Genomic DNA, 26,980 nt, shown 5'->3' with positions numbered 1-26,980 from the left:
CACTAGGCTGAACAGTCCAAAACCAGTATATATTCCAAGTACTAACTTACTAAGCTGCCGCCATGTGCAAAGTTCAGGCATCTAAAATCTTTCAAGCCAGTTGTTTCATTATTGCCTTCTTTTGCTTTTTCCATATAGTACTATGCTCTCTCTCATTTGCAGACAAGCACATTCCATTGAAGTACTGGTTCTTTACCTCAGCCAAGCACATTTTGAGTTGCACTGGCTATTAAATTTTCCTTTTGAGAACAGAAAATGTCCCTCTACAAGAGTTGAATATTCCTGCATTAGCAAATGAAAATTCTCATACTATTCCAACACCCTTTGGTAAAACTGGCAACATCATGCATTCATTCAGAAAATTATCTTTATTCAATCAAAAAGGATATCCGAATCCAAATAGTTCAGTTGGAAAATCTTTTATTTACATATGACCTCTACACAGCCACTTCACATTACAAAACCAATATTTCCCAACCAGAAACTCTTACGATAATAGGTACGGAATGACACCGGTCATAAGTTCTTTTATACGAGGGATAGCAAAAATTTATCCCTGAAACCTCTAGATCTGAGTCACCTACGGGGAAATATTAACTGAATAAAAATAATCTTCAACTCTCAGCTTAACATTATTACAACAAGGTCCTTCCTCTATGCAGCCTTGGGTGCCAAAGCCTTGAGGTCAGAGAAGCACTGCTTGAGGGCTGCAGCTTCCTGAGCTGGGGTGATGGAAGATTTCACGCTGCTGACAATCCAGTCCACCATGTGCTTCTGTTCAATGCGCGTTTTGACATTGGCGGTCTCCAGCTGGTAGTCCAACCTTTTCTTTACCTGCAATTCCCACAAAACTGATTTCAGTGACATAAGCAATCTCTTTTGCTGAAGAATGTTAGTACTCCTTCATCTGAATGCTCCTTAAAAGCTTGCAGTCTTATTAAATATACATTTGAAGACAAGGCCACAGCATCTCGGTATGCTTCATACTTTTGAAATGAAAAGGTCTCTCTCACTGAAAAACAATACTAGATCTGTGAGGACTCAACAGCTGACAGTATTGACACCTTTTCTTGTGACCCAAAAATATCTTTTTTGTCCTTAACGGCTCGTATGATCTTCATCAAGGTGTTGGCCCTTCTCAGGAAATTTACTACCGAGACTAACAAATCTTTAATATTGTGCAGATATACAAGACTACCAGTGCTTTACAAGTAATTGGATTATCTCACAAAACAGACAAAAGAAGACATGCTTACACAAACATTAAAAAACTACTAAAAACTAGGAAAATTTAACAAAGTATGTATACATAAACAAGTTTTTAAAGGTGGACTATAGCGGAATTATGTTAAAACCACCTTTGTCTGGTTCTACCAACACCTGTTAATTATTCATATTTATCCCAAAGTAATTGCTAAACAAAACGATGTGAATGTAAAGTAGAAAAAAAAAAAAAAACTTTTTCAGGTGAATGACACATACCCTAATTTTCATAACATAATATCAAGTATACACCAAAAAAAAAATAAGTACTACTATAAATGACATGGAACCCACTTAAATAAATCTCGACTACAGAACAATTTTCATGTTAAAACCATCCATTTCCCTCCATAAACAAACTTGTATAAAATAGAGAAGGAATTAATATAACAAACTGTTCACAACAGATATGAATGCTCGCCCTTAATACAATGAGAAGTGAAAAGTAAATACAGTAAATACTACTAAGAAGAACAAAACTTGCATCAAAAACCATGGAAGTCATACCATAAGCACCAACTTTCTTCCACTGTTGCAATAAATAAAGTGAGTTTGCAGCAGAGAATAACATCTGGATGGTAAGGCACTACCCAATTAGCAAGGTAAATAGCCAGCTTCTAATGAATGCTCATGGGCAAATTCTTCATCGCTTGCCATACTAACATACAGATTAATGTCCAGCTTTGTAAATTCTACAATTTAAAAAGCTTCAGTTTAGGAACAGTAGTACAAGAAAAATGTTCTCCACAAAAAAAAAAAATAAAAAAATAAACAAGAAAATGCCAATGACTAATATTATACAAAAACTTTAAGCTTACCTCAGCATGGACAGTGGCCAGTCTTTCTCTGTAAGCAGCCTCCAACTGAAGGGCCACGTTCTCGCGCTTGGCATCAAAGAGCACAGTCTGTCCTTCTGCCTCCCACTGGGCTTTCTTTTCTGCTTCAATGGTGTCTTTAATGTTCTTTATGCTGTTTGTCCTGTAATTTACCCAGCTACCTTCTACTTCCTATAAAGAGAATAATGCATTATCAGCAAAGCTCTATGTCCTCAATTGACTTCTGCTGTCCAGGCAGTCCCCAGTCATCAGCGCTCCAGTTTTATGGAGCTTGTCTATTTTCGGCATCATAGTGTGCCAATTCAAGTTTTCAGTGCCGATAATAGAGTTATGGTGCCGATACATACCTAACAGGGGCGCCATTAACTAGTTATCGGCTCCAAAATCCGTTTATTGGTTCCAAAAATCACCGATTTTCAGTTATATGTGATTTTTACTTATCATCAAGCTGTTGGAACGGAACCCTTCCAATAACTAGGGACTGCCTATACTTTCATATAGCCTTCATAACCATGATGATTCAAAACTGCCCTGATGTATAACATTCATATTTAATATAATGAAATATAACATTTAGGCCAAAGGTTATTCAGTGCTGTAAAGGGAAAATTAAGATTACAAAGCTTTGAAAGGTGTAACAGGAGGAAAACCTTTCAGTTCACTAATGAAATAACTGTTAGGAGACAGTGGAAAATAAAATGGAAGAGAGAAACTATGAATGGAAGTACAGTAAAAGGAATTAAAGGGGTTGCAGCTAGGGGTCAATGGGATGCTGCAAAGAACCGTAAGTAATGTTTACAGTAGATTGCGTGAACATAATGAGGCGCACCGATGGCACTACCCCCATACGGAGCACTCGTTCTATACATCTGAATAACCTTTAACTAATCTTTTCTATAATTCAACAAAGGACCCTATATTGAAAGCACAAGAATACAATCCTTACCTCAATTTCCTTGTCCAAATATGCAGCAAGGCCTGGGCCAAACTTCTTGACAGCATATACTGTCATCAGCAAGATAGACAAACCGGTGTAGAACTCATGCTCCATGATGTAGATCTCCTTGGAAAGCAGGAATGTACCTAATCCCACTCCAAACATGTATGGACCTATGAAAAAGACAAACAATTTTCAAATCTTATCCAACATTTGCATGCCACCACTTTCAGAAGCAGTCTTGCATTCTATGTGCACAGCATCATTTTGTTGACAGATACTGTAATCTCAAACTTTTACATTGCGACAGGTAATCAAAAAGTAAAATTATTAACTTCAGAATACAACTATCCAATTACTTTTTCTCCAGCTGTAGACAGTTGCTCAATTATGCCTTCATCTTCATAACATAACAAAAAATTATTAATTTTCTCGAACATACAAACCTACACCTTCATATATAGGAGGTGGTAGTTGTGACGCCTGATAACTCTCAATCAATCAATCAATCATATATAGGAGACTGTTTGGGGCATATACTATACTCTGTTTTTTTCCATCTGTCCATCCGCCTGTGGTGTTTTTGTATGGTAACACTGCGTCCCGGGCTTTAGATAGTTACATTCAACTTACATTCAATAGTTACATTCAACTTACATTCAATGATTATAATAACATCCTATTTCGAATATTAACGGTGTAATTCGCATACAGCAAATTATTAAAACACTTTTCAGTTGCAAATGTACACCCAGATATCCTTTTATTTACCTAAAACTTACACATAGCGTAACTATCTAAAGCCCAGGACGCAGTGTTACCATACAAAAACACCACAGGCGGATGGACAGATGAAAAAGAGTATAGTTACAAGCCCAACTACATAATCAGAGTAAATGACTTTTTGTATTTTATTATACAACCTCAAGGTTAAATACCTAATCATGCTGGTATTTCTACATTTGTGAAAATGATTTACTTTGAGTATTTTGAGCAAAATCTAATAGTACTATCTTAATCAACTTCACTATTCAAACAAAACACCCTGACACCAATTTGTTTTGTTCCCTATCAACTGACTGATCTCTGAGGACATGTGAACACCATGTTACAAATCACCTCCTAAAGTTTAGTTAAAAAAAAACATACATACATAAAGAGATACATTCTTGTTCAAGATCATTTACTAAATAGGAATGGAATATAAAATTTAAGCCAAGAGCCAAACAATGGGACCTATGAGGTCATTCGACATTGAAAGGGAAACCGAGAGGAAAAAGGTTTGAAACCTGAAAAAGGAGGTAAACTTCGCTGTGGAGCTACGAAACAACGGTTAGTTGAAAAGTAAGATGAAAGAAAGAAAAAGAACCTAAGGATGGTAAAAAGAATGAAAGGGGTTGCAACTAGGGGCCAAAGACGCTGCAAAGCACCTTAAGTAATGGCTACAGTGCACTGCATCCTGCAGGGATCAACAGGGTAAAGCACTTCCAAGGTTACAAACATTACACAGATACAACTGACATTAAAGGCCCCATTGAGCGCTTCGAGTGTGTGGCAACACCTATAAAAACACTGAGTGTTTGGCAAGCTTCAAAACCAACTTACCAGTGACGCCAGTCTTGGGATAGAAGAACTTGAACCATTCTTCAGGAACAAACCCCAGGCGGACTTTGCCTGGCTCAATGGGTCGAACACGTCGGGGAAAGTTGACCTCATCGCGTTCTGCGCTCTTATTCACGGCAGTTGTACTTGTTGGCCTGACCGCAACTATCACAGGCTTTGCCTCCTGCACTGAAAAGTGAGACACTCTTGTCAGAGGGATTATTAAAATCATAAAATAAAGTCAAATAATCACATAACTAACTTCTTAACATTATGAAGTTTTTATTGTAAAACTAATATTGTAATACCTACCTGAACACCTGAACTAGCCCTGGTCACTTACCAGCCCGAACCATCATTTATTAAAAATTTACCAAATCTTTGGTTAAAATAAACGATCAGTGTTGCCAATCTCCTGGCAAACACCCTCGTTACCTAGTTACCAGCCCACCGCTAGTAGCCCTGCCTCACAGGCCGGTCACACCTGCCCTCTCACGTCAATCATAACTCAATAACTCTGTATGAGAGGGGAGGAGGGTGGGAATCATTCAGGTGTTCAGGTAGGTATTACAATATTAGTTTTACAATAAAAACTTCATATTGCAATACACCCCCTGAACACCTGAACTAGCCCGATTAACAACATTAATTTGGAGGTGGGGAATCAAATCTGCCCGGCCCTCCACTGTACTAGTTGTCAGTCAATATAATTGAGTACGCGAGTCAGTCTCAAGTTCATTTGTCACTCGTCCAAGCTAATCTCCCATGTGTGGCCTTCTAGGCCTGCCATATGTGGAGGGAAAAACTCCCTGCACCTCTACCCTAAGGTCAAAACTCATTGAGTGCGGAAGGGATACAAACCTGTTTCCTCTCAGCTGGCTATGTGCCTCACCTGAGTAGAGGAAAAACTGAAGACCTCCCATGTGGCTCTCGGCCTCTCATGTATGGAGGGAATCTGAAGACCTCCCATGTGGCTCTCGGCCTCTCATGTATGGAGGAATCTGAAGACCTCCCATGTGGGCTCTCGGCCTCTCATGTATGGAGGTTAACTGAAGACCTCCCATGTGGCCTTAGGCCTCTCATGTACGGAGGAGACAACCATGTCCATCGGTGCGTCTGCGACGGTGTCGTCGATCGTAGTGATGTCCTCTTGTAGTGTTGTACCTGCCTGTCTGTACTCTGCCTGTTTGGCACTTGAAAGAATACCCTCAGATAGACCTAGACATGTTCTTTCCTATCTGTCCTAATACTTAAAATCCTCTTGTGATATATCATATCATGAATACCTTATACATATTCCTAATAGTCGCTCCCTACTCTAATACTAACTCAGACAGCAAGATTGTTGGGTTTAAAAATAGAATTTAGGCCAAAGGCCGAGTATTGGGACCTATGAGGTCAGTCAGCGCTGAAGGGAAATTGAGAAAGTTTGAAAAGGTGTGAAAGGAAGAAAAACCTCTGTTGCACATGAGTCCAGTGTTAGGAGAGCGTGGAAAATAGGATGAGAGAATATGGAGAGAATATGAAATCAGAAAAGTGAGAGAGGAGAGAGAGAGAGGAGAAGATAGAGAGAGAGAGAGAGAAACAACAATCGTTCTAGGATAAAAAGAGAGAATTATTAAAATCAGGGACAAAAGAGAGAGAGATAAAATCAGGGAAAAAGAGAGCGAGCGATAAAATCAGGGAAGAGAGAGAGAGAGAGAGAGAGGAGAGAGAGAGAGGAGAGAGAGAGAGAGAGAGAGAGAGAGAGAGAGAGAGAGAGAGAAACACAATCGTCTAGGATAAAAGAGAGAGAGGAATATAAAATCAGGGAAAAAGAGAGAGAGATAAAATCAGGGAAAAGAGGGAAAAGAGAGAGAGAGAGAGAGAGTGAGACGAGAGAGCTGAGAGAGAGAGAGAAGGAATGAGGAGAGGAGAGAGAGAGAGAGGATGAGAAATTACGATCGTCTAATATCTCCACCTCCGCAAATTGCAGCAAGTTAAAAGGGTATTATCTTAACGATAATACTCGTATAACTCCGTACAGCTATGAACAACCGAACGAGAACTTGTTGCTAATGCGATCGACTCCTATAACAACATCACTTTATTGTATTGATCAGCGTGTGACAGTAATCGAATCCGATAGCAGCTGAAGCTAATAAGGCAAAATTACGTTCATCAGCAACCTGGACAGAAGTCCCGAGCTTTTGTATGAATTCCAACGCAGCCGTGGTAAAAGAAACTAATAGCATGAAAGAGCTCATTACTGTTGTTTTCACACAGACAAAGGATTAATAACGTATATAAAGTGTAAGGTTCGTAATACCTATGAAAACGAGTGAAAAAACGAACGGAATCCTAAATTTAACGCCATCTAACCCGAGGGAAAAACTAGCTTCCAATGAGACGTATCAGTCAAATTTTGGTCTTAAATTACATCGTAAGACTGAAACAGTATGACTTCGTTACATAAGTTAAGTATCCAGATATTCATTAATATGCTAACTAAGGACACAAAAAACATTAGCAGAGACAAGTGATATGGTTGAATCTGAAGCCAAGGAGAAAAAAAAAATAGACTAGCCGGCATCCTTGTCTGTCTAAACCACACCTCCTTACAATAGTGCTGTTTGACGACAAGCTAGTGTAATTGTAATTTAATTGAAAAGTAATAAAATAATATTTAAAGGTAATTAAATTAACTTTATTAGGCCTAATATTAATTTCAGTTGTCATTGTAATTTGATACTACGACTGGCAATAATTTGTAACTGTAACTTGACATCAGCTCAATGTAAATAAAACTGTGACGGCAATAATCTGTTAAACGTATGAAGACGTCATACATACAAATTCCTTATATCTGACATCTGATTATATGCCCCAAGATAGATACCTCATTGACTATATTAAATGTCAACATAGTTGAAGACACGTCTCCTTTAAGACGTTTGTACAAACTTGGCATAAGTGAGAGTGTTGTTACGTTAGTCATTTTAGTCAATTAGGAGAGAATGAGATGGATACGGCTACGCAAACCCGTATTCGTCATCCGCTGATTCCAGCGTGAATGACTGCCGAGTTTAGTGTTTATACTACGCCAATATGATGATACACATAATACAATTATAATGCTTTAGTCGGACAGAATCCGATCTTCATTCTGTTCGATTACATTCATATTAATTATCCTCAGATCGGATTCTCGTTCGTTTTCAATTACACCTGTATTGAATTATCCGAAGTCAAGAATGCCTTAAGCCTACAGCGTTAGCCAATATAAAAATAACTACCGATATGTTGTACAGCGAATACTTTAGGTTAGGCTAGGCTACTGAATATGCATACGATATATCATCGTGAACACTAGGCTAACCGTAGTTAATTTTATTCGATTTCTCTTCATACTGAATATCGTAAGTCAATATGCATTGAACGGAGAATTAGTTGATATTAACAATTATCGTATCGTATACGTAGAGGAAAGTAACCTTAAAGACGAAGGAGCATATCTGAAAACAGAACCCTGGCCTAAAAGCTTCTGATGCAAGGAACTCGAAGCAGGAAAAAGCCAAAAGATGCTCTAAGGACACTGTGCCTCTAAAAAATGACAATTTGTCCAAATTGCATTTTTCCTAACTATACAAACCTGAGGTCCTTTTACAATAGGAAGGTACTAGCGGCAGCTGGACTAGGTCGTAAGCTTTCGAACAAGGGGTTCGGTAGTTAACTGCTTGTCCGACAGGCGCGCTGCCGCGCGATCTGGTAGGTAAACAAATCACTTTTGCTTTTGGCCCAAGCAAAAACTGCAGAGTGAGGGGTGGCATGAGGTGGGGCTATGTGTAAAAGGACCTCAGGTTTGTATAGTTAGGAAAAATGCAATTTTGGACAAATTGTCATTTGTTCCGACACGGCATACAAACCTTCGGTCCTTTTACAATAGGAAGACTCACTTCTTGGTGGGAGGAATCTGAGTCTTTTGTGAACAGACTGGTGTTCGCCCACCTTGGAATGCCTCCCTGGTCGTAAGAGCGAGGGAGGGAGGGATCCAAGCCCTCTGTCCGATTGATCGGGGTGTGCACCGCCCAGGCTCAATGGTCAGACCTGGACCAAGTACTAAGAGAGAGGCAAGCGTATCTCTTCGTACCAGCAAACAAGAACAAGTTCCTATTTGCAAGAGGCAACATAACGTTATGGTTTGTCTCTTGTTGGCATCCACTTCCCCCCCCTTGTAGGAGGAAGTGGTGGATATTCGCTCCCATCCCTAGTGAAAGGGGGGAATAGGATGGGGCTCTGTCGAGTAGCTCACCGGCATCTCGTCCTTTCCATCCGCAAGGTGATGACCGTATCCCTCTACCCACAGGTAGAGGTAGAAAAAGATAGGAAGAGAAGCCAGTCACTCTCTCATTCACTTTATCTATTCTTACAGTCACACCAGGACTCGATGCTGTTCAGCCTGCTAGGGTCTGGGTTAGCTAGACAACGTGTTGAGCAGCCACCACGGGTCCTAAGGAAAACGATCCAAGGACCTGTGGGCAATATCCAAAAGGTAGAGGAGGGTGCCAGTGGTCTGGTTGTACCAGACCCCTGCCTTCAGTACCTGCGCCACGGAGAAGTTCTTGTGTAACTCGAGGGAGTGACTTCTAGGTCATCTTGGTGCTGACGAAGAGTCTTCAACACTTAGCCTGGGATGTCGAGTTTCTTCAGAAAGCGCGGTCGCGCTTTCACAGGACAAAGCAGCATCTCCTTCGCATCGAAGGCGGTGAAGTCCATTAGGGAGGGGATTGTGAAGGACTCTAACCGATCGTCAGGAACCGAAGGGTTCAGAGTCTTCGCTACGAAATTCGGTACGAAATCGAGCGTCACGAATCCCCATCCCCTGGATGCTTGACTTCGCAGGAAAAGTCATGCAATTACCTCAGAGGAAAAGAAGGGAATGGTCGTATGACCTATCCCTCTTCTCGACTTCGGTGATGTCCTGTACCCATACTGGTCTATCCGTCTGCAGCGAAGTTGTTGTTCTCGGTAGTGGATAGGACACCGACACTCAATGGTGGGTGTCGATGGTATGGGTACTGTGACAAGCCGTTAGGACGAACAAAAGATTGTTATGGAACAACCGAACTAAGTCCACAGCGAAGTTCGTAAACAGACTTGGGCGCTCTGACAGCTGCCTACTGACTGCGTTCGGTCGGAGGCAAGTTGTCCAAGCACCCGAGCCAAGTCACGTGACCTTCGCCTTAAAAGGGTTATGCCAAGAGACTAAACAAATAATTTGTTCGTCACCGATGCCAGAAGGCAAGGTGATGACTCTCTTAAGGCATGTGCCCAACAGGCGAAAGTCAATTGCCTTCTAGAGACCGAGGTCCTTGATGGCAAGATATCTCATAGTATAGTTGATTCTCGGGTAAGGAGAAACAACACTATGTGACGTTGAAGACGAAGGTGTACAGAAAATGCAACCTACGTCTTCACAGCTGAACCGAGAGAAGGATTCTCAAGATTCTGAACCTGTGCTACAAAGACTGAGAACGCTAACCGCTATTCATTGCTGTCCGGTGAGGATCGTAGTATTGCAATAAAAGCTGGAGCGCTTCCAGTAATGAAGGACAGGGAACTACTGCCTGAAGAACTGCTTCTCATGGGCTGAACATTTGAAGTAGAGCTGTCAGGTCGGAGAGTAGGCGATGTCTTCTGACATATCTGTTTAATTCGGGGCGAGCAATGAAATTGCACACCTACGAATACGAGATATTTTGAAGACAAACTCAGATGTCTGCAAAAAATCATTCGCATTATCGCAGTGCGATGCAGCGGTTGACTAGTACAGACTTCTGTTACCGTGCGGTAAACAGAAAGATGAAAGAGTCCAAGAGATATCTCTGTTGAAAATTCTCGCAATGTCGAAGGCGATGAAATCGAGCGTCACAGCAGTAGATGGTCCTTCATTATTGCGAGAATCCCCGTTAATCAGAGACCTAAGTCCATGATGTTGGGCAGAGATACGGTTTCGGTAGTCAATCCAACCAGGGGAGAGAGAGACGTAACCGACCGTGCATCTCCGAGACTAGCTGATACTGAGCCGCTATCAGGCAGTTCAATACGCAGTAGCTCCCGGTGACTCGTCATCCTGAGTTGCCAGGTAATCCATTATTCCACGAAGGAATGCGTTCGGCTAGAACCATCGAGCATAAAGAATACGCTCGAGCAATTATATTTACCGAAACGGATTTCGGTAATTACAAAAGCTGATTTGGTGTTGTCATGACAATACCAAAGTATCTAAAATCGAAACTTGATAACTGCTGGGAGGTTGCAGGCAAACAACCCCGAGTTGCAGTTCAATTAAGATACAATTCGTCTCGGTCACAAACCGTAGAGTTAACTACGGTATGCGCCTACCCCACGGACAATTCAACTGTTAAAAGAATCATGTCGCGAGGGTAATATACGTAGTCTATTTTGTAGGTTCTGTACGACGACCTCCATCCTAAAATCTCTTTTCCCTCGAGGAATGAGAATAAGGATTGGAGATCGACCGCCTTCGTTCTCTAGTCAAGAGAGTGAAGGAGAAGTCTTTCCCCCAAAGGAAAGCTTCAATGGTGAACAGAATACCGAAGACGATAGTTCAAGCCAAACTGGAAGTTCCCGTCCGTTCTTCTCTATTCCAGTTAAGCGCCTACTGTGAGATACTTCTTCTTTCAGCAGCAGTCTTCTTACCAATGCTAGAATTACAGGAATTCGAGCATAAGCAAGTTTCCCGTTATCGTGTAACAATTATCGGGGATTCTCGCTCACTTTGGACCGTGGTCTCGCCTAAGTGTTTGGAGATCGTAAAACTCTCGAACACTCTGAGTGCGCTAGAAATTCCGTAGAATTCTAAGCACTCTGCGAACCCCCCACCCCCCACCGGAATTCGTCAAACGATATCGGCTGGTGGTCCTCTCGATTCCCGTAGAAATCGAGAAAGGGGCAGGATCCCTCCTCAATGCCCGGGGCTTACGTCAGGTAGGACCCGAAGGTCCCCCCGGCCCCCCCGGTAGCGCAGCCCCTAACGTGGGATCTTACAGAGAAATCTCTGTAGGATCCCTCCCCTTTCCCTCGTAGCCGTAAGGAGAGAGGGAATGGGGGAGGAATTGGATACTGGCTCGCCTTCCCAGCGGAACTAGCAGTTGGATAAGAAAAGGAGCAGCCATCGCTCAGAGCCTGGGAAAACGTATCGTCAGGAGAAAACGTTTTCCCGAGGAGGGTTACGAACTCATACTGTAGGTAAGTGTCTGCCGCCACTGTGAACGTCGTCTGGGTGGGGCTGATCGACACCTGACAGGAGAGAGCCGATACCGCTCCGACTCATTCCAGTCCTCGTCGAGGTCGAAACCTCAGGAGGACCGAAGGGGTATTTAAATACGGTGTCCGAAGACACGTAGAAACGCCTCTGTCGCAGTAGAGGAGGTGAAGTAGTTTGTCGACCGGCCAGAACTGAGAGAGCCTTCTTGTCCGGAGACAAGAGACTACCTGGTTCAACACAGTCGGCAAGCTCCGATCGCGGCAGACCCACCGTCGATTTGGGTTCCCTCTCGGGCCCCAAAACGACTCGAGCCGAGACTGGCTCTGCGGTGGGGAGCGGCGATCCTTCCCCGAGGTCATTGTGCTGACGAATCAGCGCCATAACCTCGGCAAAGTTCCTCTGATCTCGGAAAGTCACAGCATCTTGCAGAGTGGGACCGTTAAGCCCTTCGAACAAGAGCATATTCCGAGAACCTTCCTCCTAAGAAGAAGGGGGAACAGCGACAGCCCTCTCGGTCTTCCCCATCCATCTTGCGCATACGTCCTGGCCGGTCCAAGAACCGTGCCTGGCACGTAGGGCGTCGTGGGTGGGATCATGAGGGGCGCACCCCTCACGATCACTCCTCAATACCTCGCTCCTCCCGGTGTAACCCGAGGAGGTTGAAGGTACGGGAGAGGCAGACCTGACGCTCCCTCGTTGCTCGCTGGCAGAACCAGCAGGCTTGGAGGGCTGCAGGCGATCGTCAACCCGCGGTGGCGATCGAGCTGCAGGCCTGGTCGAACCGTCTCGCTGTGGAGAACGGCTGGACTGAGCACAGCGGCCCCGATCTCGAGTGTCAGAAGAGCTGGTGCTGGTTGCCGTACCCGGTCGCTTTCTGTGAGAGCCGACGGTCAGGCGACCTGCAGGCTCCACTGTCACAGTGAGACCGGTGCTTGTCCTCACGGCACGTCACGTCGCTGGTTCCAGCCGTGGCTGGCACCGGCGAACGGGAGGACCTCTTCCCAGCCTCAGCCCGTGGTCGGTCGTGGACCGTCACGTCCCCGGGTAGCCAGCTGTTCGCCGCGAGAGTGAGAGCTGGTCTGGTGAGAGTCGCATGAGCGGCTGTCACCAGTCTTCCGCCCCGTGCCGTGAACCTGACGCTGAGCGGACTCAGAGGTCTGGTTCCTGGCTGCACGGTCGCTGGTAGGCGGACCGTACACTCGGTACCTCCCTTGCGAACGAGAGGCCGAGACGAGGGGACCCTGATGCAGTGGCAGAACCACTGACACCAGGCGAAAGCAGTACCGGTGTTAGCCGGTACCCCCTCTGGTCCCCGTAGTCTTCTTCCTTGCGGAAGAAGAGAGGGCACCCCGCTCCCGAAGGAGCAGGAGGACCAGCGGAAGGAACCCTCCCGTCCCACCGAGGTGAGACGGGTCCCGAGAAGCTCCCGAGGGAGACTTCTTAGGAGGGAGGAGGCAACCTTCTTCTTCCTCGGCTGTGAAACCTTAGAAGTCGAAGGGGAAGAGGCGGCAGCCGACGACGATGAAGAAGATGAAGACGACGACGACGACACCACCTCCTCTTCTTCGTCAGCTTCCTCAGGACAGACGTAAGATCTGCTATCTAGGGCGGAGCCGGGGCTGCTGTAGCCGAAGCCACAGGGCCCGGACGCACCTGTACAGACAGACCAAAGTCTGGGGGTAGTACATCACGAAACAGGACGACATCAGCAGGTATGGGCATCTCAGGAACAGCAGGCACAGCCAGCACAGCATCGGTAGGGACAGCCAGCGCAGCAACGGCAGGGACAGCCAGCGCAGCAACGGCAGGGACAGCCAGCGCAGCAACTGCATGGACAGTCAGCCCAGAATCGGCAGGTACGGCAGCAGCGCCGGAAACACAGGAAGTGGAGCAGCAGCCAGCAACATCCTGGTACCGGCGGCAGGTCCAGGGGCGAGCTCTAGGGCAGCGGAAGTGTGGTCGCTGCAGCGCGGCAACCACGAGCGGCGGCGGCACGCCCCCCTCTCGGTACGGCGAACGGCACTTCACAGCGGCTGTAGGCAAGACTGTTACCACGTGAGGCGAGTACACCAGGTGAGGAGGGACGTCGTCACCTGGTTGCGTGGTCACCACTCCATGGGTGACCGCAGTAGGCCCAGACATAGAACCGCAGCCCCTGGACACTAGCACGCCCTGCAAATGGAAGGACGCCCATACCTCACCAAGGTCCACCCTCGTGGCAGTAGCACCTGCGGAAATAACAGTAGTAGCGATTAGTGGGGGGGAAGTCCCCTCGCGCGGGGGGTGAGCCCTCTCCGAACGAGTGGAAGACCCCTAATACAATTGTACATCGGGCACCGAGCGCCCTCCCCCGCGCTCGACGGATCGGGCGAGGAGAAGAATGCCGATAACCTCCCCCCCCCCAAGGGGAAGGGCCATCTGTGGGAGCTGAGCGGGGGGGGGTTCTCGTTCCCCACCCCCCCCCCCGCACAGTACCCATGTACCCAACAACAATATAAGAGCCCGAGAGCAATCGTGCCATCGGACCCGAATGCAAGGGCATAAGGATCAATTCCCTGACTGAGCGGAACTTGAACCAAATAAATATTGATGCAATCAATAATAAGGAATAAAATGAAAATGCATCTTGCATTACGATTCACTTCACAATGAAAAAGGGCTCGGATCGAGCGCATTTGCGCCCTCGGTACCGAGCGCAAGGGTAAAAGGATCCATTCCTTACCTTTATGGATCAAGGTTTATGGAAACCTTGATCCATAATGAATTGATGCAATCAAAAAATATATGAAAATGAAAAAGAATACTGCGCTTGCGATTTCACTTCATACAAATAAAAAGGGGAAGGATCAATTCCCGCGGAAATAGCGGAAACATTGATCCCAGTAAACAATGCAATCTCAATAAAAAATGAAAATGAAAAAGAACTGCACTTGCGATTTCACTTCATTCAAAATAAAAAGGGGAAAGGATCAATTTCCGGGAGGTAAGCTCGGAAACTGATCCAAAATGAGTATTGCTACAATCAAAATAATATATGAAAATGAAAAAAGAATACTGTACTTGCGATTCCACTTCCATACTGAATAGTTTCCGTGCCGAGCGCATTCGCTCGGCAACGGGCATACAGGTCAAAAAAAAATAAATGAAAGAGCACTTACTTACGATTTTCATCTACACATTTCCAACCCATACGCTCGGGAGCGAGCGCTCCCGCCCTCGCACCGAGCATACACAATACGAGGATCATTTCTGGGAAAATGAATTCCCGCACTTACGCCCTTCAGGTTCCCGGCACTCGGGTAATCGGAGGCGTGGTGATGAACCAAGATCCTTTAATTCACAATTGAATTCAATGGAAATAAATATGAAATGATTGTACTTACAATTCAGTTTCACTAGATAAATAGAAAAAGAAAAACACAATCATGCGAAAGCAACGACGATGAAGCGGGCAGAGAGCGATGATACACGTCCACACGCCAGAAGGCCGAAAGCAAAAGTGATTTGTTTACCTACCAGTCCGCCGGTGTGTTTTTTTTTTTTCCCTCTGGGCTTCTCGAACTTTGCGCGCGCCTGTCGGACAAGCAGTTAACTACCGAACCCCTTGTTCGAAAGCTTACGACCTATCCAGCTGCCGCTAGTACCTTCCTATTGTAAAAGGACCGAAGGTTTGTATGCCGTGTCGGAACAACTACTACTTTTAATAGAAACCCGACCCAAAGAAGCCTGCACTTCTCTTCCTAAACTAAACACTATGTAGCCTATTATCCCTACTCGTCTATATCTGACCTAAGTTTTTATCATCCTGAGAACTTACACAACATTCGAGGGCAAGGGGAATCTGCTGCCAACACTGCCTGCTCCGCGCCAGGGGGGGACAGCGGATCCTGCCCTGTGGGCTTGCGGATCCCCATAACCCCCAGCACCGGTTAGGGCTGATTCTGGAACAGGCAGGGGAGCTGGAAAAGAACGATTAGTAACTTTCAGTATCCCTATTGCTCGAGCTATCCTCACATAATCTTGACATAAAATCGGTAACAGAGATGTCATCGAGGGAAGGGGAATCTGCTGCCAACACTGCCTGCTCCGCGCCAGGGGGGACGGCGGATCCTGCCCTGTGGGCTTGCGGATCCCCATAACCCCCAGCACCGGTTAGGGCTGATTCTGGAACAGGCAGGGGAGCTGGAAAAGAACGATTAGTAATTTCAGTATCCCTATTGCTCGATCTATCCTCACATAATCTTGACATAAAATCGGTAACAGATGTCATACTCGATGTCAGCGTACTCTCAAGAGCACTGTCTCTAAGTCTTTATCTTGATCTACGTTAGTCTCTTCCTGCCTACAGTTACTTCTTAATACGAGACCTTTCCTATGTTTGAGATACCCTAACATCTGGTCCAAAGACCACTCCTGACATTCCAAACATCTGGTCTTTACATTATATTGAACAGGCCTACAATTTACGCATAAGGAATGACTATCGTGTAATAGGGTACTCATCCTTTTCTTGCATTGTTGGCAAAGACGATACGTTGTTGAACTTCCGCTCGTCGTTTTCTGTGATGTCGTGGCCGAGGATGCAGTAGTCGTTGTCGTAGCCTGTGTTGTTTCTTCCTTTGCAGAATCAATGTCTAATGACAAGGTATTAAGAGCAATCCAACCGTAATCCAAAGGGATGCGTAATTCGTCACCAAAATCAATCAAATCAAAGGTGCAAATGAAGGCCGGGCAAGACCAAAAAGGAGTTCGCTGTGGATACATCTGTACTCCACCGCGAACGATAAGTGATTGACGTGAGAGGGCAGGTGTGACCGGCCCGTGAGGCAGGGCTACTAGCGGTGGGCTGGTAACTAGGTAACGAGGGTGTTTGCCAGGAGATTGGCAACACTGATCGTTTATTTTAACCAAAGATTTGGTAAATTTTTAATAAATGATGGTTCGGGCTGGTAAGTGACCAGGGCTAGTTCAGGTGTTCAGGGGGTGTATTGCAATATAATAATTAAAGCCTCCACATCCGAAAAAAGACTGTCTCTTAGAATTCTGGTCTCTACTTACATAGGATTATAAGTCAAAACTGTCACAAAAGGGAGACTAGATAAACATAGAATGAACGATAGCACTGGACTACATAGCTAAAATACAAGTGTACCTGTAGCATCCATATTTTGGAAAGATATAATCAGTAAGTTTAGTAAGTTTCAGACTTATCTAAATTAAGACAACTTGCTGGCTTCTTGGCACCAATAAAAACCCCCGACAGCCACTAGGGATTGGGGCATCATATGTATTTCTCCGCGTTTCATACTAGCCCCTGGGGGTTAATTACAATCGATCCCCAAAAAATGTAATGGCAAATTCTTAATACGCAACCCACATACTATGGGAAAATGACAATTTGTCCAAAATTGCATTTTTCCTAACTATACAAAACCTGAGGTCCTTTTACAATAGGAAGGTACTAGCGGCAGCTGGATAGGTCGTAGTAAGCTTTCGAACAAGGGGTTCGGTAGTTAACTGCTTGTCAGACAGGCGCGCGCGCGCGCGACTGGGAGGTAAACAAATCACTTTTGCTTTGGCCCAAGCAAAAAACTGCAGAGTGAGGGGTGGCATGAGGTGGGGCTATGTGTAAAAGGACCTCAGGTTTGTATAGTTAGGAAAATGCAATTTTGGACAAATTGTCATTTGTTCCGACACGGCATACAAACCTTCGGTCCTTTTACAATAGGAAGACTCACTTCTTGGTGGGTGGAATCTGAGTCTTTTGTGAACAGACTGGTGTTCGCCCAACCTTGGAAGCCTCCCTGGTCGTAAAGAGCGAGGGAGGATCCAAGCCCCTGTCCGATTGATCGGGGTGTGCACCGGCAGGATCAATGGTCAGACCTCTGGACCGAGTACTAAGAAGAGAGGCATGCGTATCTCTTCGTACCAGCAATGCAAGAACTTGTTCCTGTACAGGAGCAAATATAAAGTCATGGGTTTGACTCTTGTAGGCATCCACTTCCCCCCTTGTAGAAGGAAGTGGTGGATATTCTGCTCCTATCCCTAGTGAAAGGGATAGGATGGGGCTCTGTCATATAGCTCACCTTGCATCTCGTCCTCATCCAGCGTAGTGACGACCATGGCCCTCTGCCCGCAGGTAGAGGGGAAGGAAAAGACGGGAAGAGAGAGCCAGTCACTCACTCACTCACTCACACATCCATCCACACAGTCACACCAGGACTCGATGCTGTTCAGCCTGCGAGGGTCTGGGTTAGCTACACAACTTGTTGAGCAGCCACCACGGGTCCCAAGGAAAAGGTATCCAAGGACCTGTGGGCAATATCCCGAAGGTAGAAGGACGTAAAGGTAGTCTGGTTAGACCAGACCCCTGCCTTCAGGACCTGCGCCACGGAGAAGTTCTTGCGAAACGCCAACGAGGGGCCAATACTTCTGACTTCGTGAGCTCTCGGACGGGACGTACGGATGTCGTCACTACCATCAGCCTCATACGCCCTCCTGATGACCTCACGCAGCCAGAATGAAAGAGTGTTCTTGGATACTTCTTTCTTGGTGACCCGGTGCTAACGAAGAGGCGTCGACACTCAGGCCTGAGGTGTCGAGTTCTCTTCAGATAGCGCCGTAGCGCCCTCACAGGACAAAGCAGCATCTTCATCCGACATCATTAGCGGTGAAGTCCAATAGGGAAGACCATGAAGTTCCCCTACTCTCTTCGCCGATGCCAGGGCCAGCAAGAAGAGGGTCTTGAGGGTCAGATCCCTGTCTGACGACTCTCGGAGTGGCTCGAACGGTGTTCGAGTCAGACTCCTAAGGACGAGAGTCACTTCCCCACGCAGGGGCCTGAGTTCCCTGGGTGGGCAAAGACCTTTCGAAGCTCCATCATAAGCAAGGAGATCTCGAACGAGTTCGAGATGTCCAACCCCCTCAGTTTCAGGACGAGCGCCAATGCGGCTCTGTATCCTTTAACTGTGGGGACTGAGAGGAGCTTCTCTCGGCGAAGCAAAAACGAGGAAATCCGCTACCTGCTGAAGAGTGGCTCTGAGAGGAGATAGACCCCGTCTACGACACCAACCACAGAAGACGGCCCCACTTCCCCTGGTAACACAGCTGCAGAGGACTGACGGACGTTCCCAGCCATCTCTGTTGCTGCGCTACGAGAAAAGCCTCTCGTTCGCAAGAGATGGTGGACAACAGCCAGCCGTGAAGACGTAGGGACTGGACTGCTCGGTGGTACCGCTCGACGTGGTGGCTGGGCGAGAAGGTTGTGCCAAGGGGGAATCTCTCTCGGTTCTCCTGCGAGAAGAGCCAGCAGGTCCGGATACCAAATGGCCTGTGGCCATTTGGGAGCCACCAGGATCATCCTGAGATTCGGGGTGACCAGCGCTCGACTGATCACCTTGCGAATCAGGCTGAACGGGGGAAAGGCATAGGCGAAGAGGTTGTCCCACGGGTGTTGAAGAGCGTCCTCTGCAGCTGCCCATGGGTCCGGCACGGCCGAGAAGAACACCTGGAGCTTCCAATGTTGTGCCGGGTGGCGAACAGATCCACGACTGGTCGCCCCCACAGGTCGAAGAGCCTTTCCATCACGTCCTGGTGTAGAGACCATTCGGTCCCTATCACCTGATCCCGACGGCTGAGCGTGTCTGCTACTACATTCCTCTTCCCTGGAATGTAGCGTGCCGACAGCTCTATTGAGTGTGCCTGAGCCCACTCGTGCACCTGCCGAGTCAACTGGTACAACGGGAGAGACACTAGGCCCCCCTGTTTGTTGACGTAAGCCACCACCGTGGTGTTGTCGCACATCAACACCACTGAGTGTCCCATCAAGCGGTCCTGAAAACTCTTGGAGAGCGAGGAACGCTGCCTTGAGTTCCAGAACATTGATGTGAAGGTGCTTGTCGTTCTCGTCCCACACTCCTGAAGTCAGCAACTCCTCCAGGTGTGCGCCCCATCCCATCTCGGTCGATGCGTCTGAGAACAGCTGCATGTCCGGGGGGGGAGTGCGCAGAGGCACTCCTCTTAAGAGGTTCCTGTCGTCGAGCCACCAGGCTAGGTCCTGCCTCACCTCCTGTGTCAGAGACACTGGAAAGCTTGGGGGATCCGTCGCCTGTGACCAACTCTCCTTTAGCCTCCACTGAAGAGACCGCAGGTGAAGACGCCCGTGAGGGACTAACTTCTCGAGTGACGACAGGTGTCCGATCACGACTTGCCATCGCTGAGCTACCTGTTCCTGCCGAGACAGGAACTGGTTGGCTGCCTCCCTGAATCTGCTGATCCGCGAGTCTGCGGGGAAGACTCGCCCTGCTACCGTGTCGATCAGCATACCCAGGTACTTCATCCTCTGCTTGGGCTCGAGATCGGACTTCTCGAAGTTCACAACGATCCCCAGATCGCGACAGAACTCGAGGCAGTCGAATCCCTGTCCTGTAGCAACTGCGAGCGCTGAGCGTGCCGTCTCCATCGTGAACGGGTCTGGCGAACAAAAAACCGCGTTCAGGGGAGAGAGATCTATCACCGGGCGCCAGCCTCCCGTAGACTTTTCCCACCAGGAAGATCGACTGTAAAACGCCACCCGGTGACTGATCCGCGACGATCTCTACAGCTCTCTTGCTCAGCATGGTCTTGATCTCCTGTCTGAGTGCTACGTCCTTCGATGACCCTGGAACGTACGACTGCTGTTGGACCGGGTTGGAGGTGAGGGGTGGCCGAGATTCGAAGGGTAATAGATATCCCTCCCGAAGGACATCTACAATCCAGGTCTCGGCGCCGTAGCGCTGCCAAGTTGCCCAATGGCTGGCCAGGCACCCCCCCACTTCCGGCAGCAGGTGAGGGGAACGCCGTCCCTAGCGTTTCCCCCCTTTCTTCGACTTCTTCCCAGAGCCTCCACGGGATGAGGAGGGCTGGGAGGAGGGCTGGTTACGGCCCCCCTTGCTAGAAGTCGAAGAAGACAGAGTCATTCCTCGGGGCTTCGACGCAGCAACCGTCTTAGCAGCCGAGGAAGCGCTAGCCGAGCTCTTAGACTTGGCCGCAGGTCCCGAGGCTGCCCAGAAGCCTTCGAGAACTGCCTGGTGAACCAGACGGTCACTGTCCTCAGTGCGCCGTCTGTCCACCGCAGCGTCCACCATCTCTCCTGGGAAGAGAGACGTGGAACTCCGTAGAGGTCCGTTTTCGAAGCCCCAACGCCGCCTCACGCCCGGCCGCCCTGGAAACCCGAGTAAGGACAGCGTCCCTTCGTCGAGGAGAACCAGGTTGGCCCACAGGTTCACCGTCTGGTGGGCAAGGAAGGAGATGGCTCTTCCCCAGACTGGCAAACTCTCCTGAAGGCCGAGTCATCCTCGGAGAAATTCCCCCGGAGTTGGCTGCGACCTTAGATACTGTGAGGGACCACAGATCTAGCCAGGAGACGGCCTGGAAAGCTGCCATGGCAGTAGATTCCCAGGCCGAGTGCCTCTTGCTGCGAGAACCACAGGTTCTCGGACAGGAGCTGTTGCAGAGACACACCCGGAGTCAGCCTAGCTAACTCCGGGTTCACCTGTTTGGGCGGCATCGGGTCTTCAGATGGCACGTAAAACCGCCGCTGTCGTAGCAGAGGAGGTGGAAGCAGCTTGCTCGACCTGCCGCCAGACTGAGCAAACCGTCTTGTCCGGAGACAAGCGATTCAACCTGGTCCAGCACTGAGTCCGCAAGCTCGGAACGCGGCAAACCCACCGTCGGTCTGGGTTCCCTCTTCGGCCCCAGAACGACTCGAGCCGGGACGTGGGCTCGGATGGTGGGAGCGGCGATCCTTCCCCGAGGTCGTTGTGCTGACGAATCAGCGCAATAACCTCGGCAAAGTTCCTCTGGATCGTCGCGTGATAGCATCCTGTGGAGTCGGACCGTCCAGTCCCTCGAACAGGAGTACCTCCCGAGACCCTCCTCCCTCAAGGAGAGGAGCAGCGACAGCCCCCTCTCGGTCCTCCTTCCGCCAACCACCTGTGCGTACGACCTGGCTGGTCCGAGAACCGAGCCTGGTACGTACGACGACGTGGCGGGATCCTGAGGGGCGCACCCCTCACGATCACTCCTCAATACCTCGCCCCTCCCGGTGTAATAACCGAGGAGGTTGAAGGTATGGGAGAGGCAGACCCGACGCTCTCTCCTCGCTCACTGGCAGAACCAGCGGGCTTGGAGGACTGCAGGCGATCGCCAACCGCCCGCGGTGGCGATCGAGCTGCGGACCTAGTCGAGCCGTCTCGCTGTGGAGAACGGCTGGACCGAGAACAGCGGCCAGGTCTCGTGTGTCAGAGGAGCTGGGGTCTGGTCGCCGTACCCGATCGCTCTCTGTGAGAGCGACGGTCAGGCGACGCCGGCGAGCTCCACTGTCACGGTGAGACCGGTGCGTATCCTCACGGTGCGTCAGTTCGCTGGTACCAGCCGTGGCTGGGTGCCGGCGAACGGGGGGACCTCTTCCCAGCCTCAGCCCGTGGCCGGTCATGGACCGTCACGTCCGCCCGGGTAGCCAGCCGCTCGCCGTGAGAGCGAGAGCTGGTCTGGTGAGAGTCGCGTGAGCGGCTGTCACCAGTCTTCCGCTCCGTGCCGTGAACCTGACGCTGAGCGGACTCAGAGGTCTGGTTCCTGGCTGCACGGTCGCTGGTAGGCGACCGTACACTCGGTACCGTCTCGCGAACGAGCGGCCGAGCCGGATCCTGCTGCTGTGGCCGAACCACTAACAGCAGGTGAGGAAGTGCCGGTGTTAGCCGGCACCCCTCTGGTCCCCGTAGTCTTCTTCCTTGCGGGAGAAGAGACGGGTCCTGCTCCCGAAGGATCAGGGCAACCAGCGGAAGAACCCCCCCGTCTCACCAGAGCGAGACGGGCCCTTAGAAGCTCCCGAAGGAGACTTCTTAGGGGGGGGGAGGGGGGGGGGAGGCGACCTTCTTCTTCTTAGGCGGGGGAGCCTTAGAAGAAGAAGGGGAAGAGGCGGCAGACGACGACGACGACGAAGAAGACGATGAAGACGACGACGACACCTTCCTCCTCTTCTTCTTCTTCTTCGTCAACCTCCTCAGGACCGACGTCAGATCTGTCATCCAGGACGGAGCCGGGGGCTGCTGTTGCCGAAGCAACAGGGCCCGGACGTACCTGTCCGAAACAGACCAGCATCGGGAGCAGCGGCGCCAGGAACGGGAACAACATCAGCAGGTGCGAGCATCACAGGAACGGCAGTCGAGACGGCAGGAGCAGGAACAGGAACAGCAGCGGTGGTCACGGCAGGTACGGCAGGCTGTGTGGGCGGTACAGATGGTCGAACCAGCGGCACAGACGTCATCGGTCCACCGGCCTTGGTTTTGGGAGGTTCCAGGGGCGAGCTCTTCGGGCACATGAAGTCCGGGTAGTGGTCAACACGGCAAACCCAGGTGGCGGCATCACACTCCCCCGAGTTACGGCGACTGGCCCCTGCACCGATGTTGTGGGTGTCACAGAGACCGCGTGCTGGGTGTACACCAGGTGAGGAGGTGACGCGTAGCCGGGTGTTGTCAGGGTCGTGGTGGTGGTTGTGACCGTTGCATGAGTAACCGCCACGGAGCCAGCCAGATGATAGAGCAGCCCCTGGACACTCGGCACGCCCTGCAGCCCCAACGATGCCCACACCTGTCCGAGGTCATCCTTCACGGCAACCGCACCTGAGGAGGCAAAAGTCGGGTGATTAGGAGGATCCTCTACCCGCTCGCGCGAAGACGAGCGGATAGAGGACCCAGAATACAACTCTACGTCAGGGTATCTAGCGCCCTCCTCCACACTCGACACGTCAGGAGAGGAGAAGGACCTAGACCCCCCCCCACCCCCCCCCGAAGGGGAAGGCGCGAGACGTGGAAGTTGAGCGGGCGGCAGGAAAGAAGACGAAGTGTCCGTCACCAAAGGAGTCGCGGGAGAGCTTTCCGACGACTCCTTTGCAGGCCTTCGCTTCTTCCTGCCCTATACAAAGTCCACTGAAACGCCTCCGACCAGTCAATACACACATCACAGGGCTCGGCCCGGGTGCATTCGCGCCCCCGACACCGAGCACACAAAATATGAGGGTCAATCTCCGGGAATGATCTAAACTTCCCGCATTTGCGCCCTTCGATACCCGGGCAAAGTCTCCTTGGGGTAGCGAGGCGAGGAGATTCCATCATTATTCAATGAAGCCGTAATTAATATGTAAAGAGAGAATAATTGTACTTACAATACTCTTTCATACACAATTACAACCAAACTTAGAAAAGCAAACGACGAGCAGCGGGCAGAGAGCGAACACACACGTCCATCCACTGTGAGGCCGAAAGCAAAAGTGGTTTGTTTACCTCCCAGTCGCGCGCGCGCGCCTGTCGGACAAGCAGTTAACTACCGAACCCCTTGTTCGAAAGCTTACGACCTATCCAGCTGCCGCTAGTACCTTCCTATTGTAAAAGGACCGAAGGTTTGTATGCCGTGTCGGAACAACTGTAATTTTGGTAGATCTATATATAACTATTCTGCAGCATGGACTAAGTTTCTGCTTGGGGATAGCGTAAGACCCTGCTCCAGTTGTTCTTAAAAATACCTTGCATCCATTTTAACCAAACTAGCCATTTGTAAAGCTACTCAAAGTGTAATTGGTCTACTTACCCCCAATTTGGTAAAAGCAAAAGGAGACAGATGCAAGAATATATTGTTTTCATACAATTTTTCAGCTAAGCAGTGTAGAAACTGGTGTGTACGATGCGGTACTGGTGAGATCATTTGAGAAATTCACCATATTTCATTATAATTTTACTTTCATCCCAGTGGGATGGGTACTAAAAACTGAGTCGTGTGATGCTTCCGCTTTGTTTTTTTGTACCAGCCATTCAGGGTTTACTAGCCAAATAACAGTAATACTGCTAGGCCTATGCTACCCCATCACAACAAAAGGCTGTGCTTTGGCCTAGGATATTTTAAAAGCTTTGAGATATAGGCCTACAGTCCTTCATCATGGAAAAATTAATTGTACCTATTTTAACAAAAGGAACCTAAGAAATAAGGCAGTAATTATATCTAGACATGTTAGCCCATCACGGCTAAACCAACACAGGCTTAGGGTATGGTAATACGATAGGCCTATGCTATTTTAACAGCTTATGATATAATTTAAGATAGAAAAAACTATTAATTTGGCCATTCTAAGCCCTCATTCCGCAGTAAAGTAGACTATGGCAGTTGACATTTTCCTATGATATTTTACTTACTGAACAAGAATTTAAAGTAATATTTATTCAGCCGACTGTAATTAAACCGTAATTTACCTTTGAAGACTACATGACCGTACAAGGGGTGCGATATACTGACGTACAGAGTTCAAAGGTAAATAACAGATTAGTTACGGGCGACCGGCAAAATATTACCTTAAACTCTTGTAAAGTAAGTGAAATGGCAGATCTAAGGTACTATTCCGTGGCGGCCTCGACTATGGCAGTTGCGGTTTTTCTATGCAGTTTTACCTCCTGAGCAAGAATTTTAAGTAATAATTATTCGGACGACTGTAATTAACCCCCGGGGACCAGAACTAAACACGGCAAAATACACAGGAAGCCCCAATCCCTAGTGTATGTCGTATCCGCGGTTACGTTGCCTGCAATCCGTGCGGAACTATTCTGTAGAATTACCAGTAAAATAACATAGGAAAACGTTAACTGCCACAGTCTACTTCAACTGAACAATCTTCAAAGTTTTGGTTCGGGGCCAATAAAAGTAAGCCGCCATTACTAGTATTTGAATTCTGGTAGGGGGTGTGGGATACATATCCAGCAGGGAGTGTAACATATACCTACTAGGTTATGATACTAACCTAAACAACCTAACCTAACCTACTAGAAGAATGTGTTAACCACCCCCTTGAAGGAAGACAAGCTTAGAAGTATGTATAACATAGTTAAGGAGTCGCTGACTGAAACAAAAGCTCCCCTTAGTCTCCTATACCATGGCGCATGCGCAGTTGGATTCAGCATCGTAATAGCCGTAGTAATAGGGCTAGGTGGATTTTGGCTATGTAACGGCTCCATTGTCGTTTTATTTATCGCTTTATTTCAGCTTGTAGTAGCTATTTCGTGTTTCAAATCTCATAAGAGGAAATAACACAATAATTTAGCAAAACCTTCCCCAAAGTGTTTTACCCCACCCCCATTACCCCACTTCCCCTTTCGGGCTCCCCTTACCATAGGATACCTAGAGTTTAAGGCGTCATTCTCCTAAGTGTTTTACCCCCACCCCCAAAACCCCACATTCCCTTCAGTCCCCCTTACCGTGCGATAGAGTTCAAAGGTAAATTATACAACCGGCACAAAAAATAATACTTTAAATTCTTGTTCGGGAGGAAATTAGGTACTAGGTAGTAGGTAGTAGGTAGTACTAGGTATTCTGCAGAAAAACGTCAACTGCCGGTCTATAGTTCGCAGCCGTTTAAGGGCTTAGATCTACCACAATTTTTTTTTTATAGGTATAAAAAAAACTACCACTTTTAATTAGTAGACTGTCAAACAAAATAATACAAATTTATTAAATATAGGCTAAACCGAAAGTCGTAAAAGCTTAGTAGCGAAGTAGGCCTAAGCCTCACATCAGCTGGACCAATACGTAGCCTAGGCCTAGGTACATAGAGGTCACTTTACGAACGTCACGAAGCATTTCGTGATAAAATGAATTTAATTTGATTAATTATAATTCGATTATCGACGAAAACGAGAAAATTGATTAGAAGTCGAACCGACGGAAACTAAACCGGCAACCTTTTCGCCATTGTAATAAGGTCGTCGTCTGCTTCGACGAGAGATACAACTTCTTCCCCGATTTTCGTCCATTTCCGGGCCCATTCTGGCGTCGATATTAGCCCCACGCCATTCTCGAGATGATTAATTCATTTCCCGAGGCTGAAATATACTTACAAGATCTCTGAGCGAGCCGGGAGAGCATTGTTATTGAAGTCTTCAACCGGCTGTAGTTTGGTGGCCTCCGTCGTCCTTCTCAGCTCAGCTGAGCAGAGCTGCCGTAGAGACAGTGTTGCCAGCAGTACGCCATTACACAGCAAAAGTAGCCTCTTCA

General features: G+C 48.1%; 1 protein-coding gene across 1 annotated transcript; it reads right to left on the bottom strand.

Moving 5' to 3' along the window:
- Window positions 1-403: 403 nt before the first annotated feature.
- Window positions 404-26,980, bottom strand: LOC135213417 (ATP synthase subunit b, mitochondrial-like). The gene is made up of 5 exons (XM_064247382.1): window positions 26,824-26,980; window positions 4,642-4,827; window positions 3,046-3,209; window positions 2,082-2,270; window positions 404-834 (listed from the first exon to the last, which is right to left on the bottom strand). The coding sequence occupies exons 1-5, from the start codon at window positions 26,849-26,851 to the stop codon at window positions 655-657; spliced, it is 747 nt and encodes a 248-aa protein (XP_064103452.1). The 5' UTR covers window positions 26,852-26,980; the 3' UTR covers window positions 404-654.

Source organism: Macrobrachium nipponense, chromosome 19, assembly GCF_015104395.2.
Source record: "Macrobrachium nipponense isolate FS-2020 chromosome 19, ASM1510439v2, whole genome shotgun sequence".
Taxonomy (NCBI): Eukaryota; Metazoa; Arthropoda; class Malacostraca; order Decapoda; family Palaemonidae; genus Macrobrachium; species Macrobrachium nipponense.
Note: the sequence above shows the minus strand (reverse complement) of the source record. Positions and strands in the feature narration are given on the sequence as shown.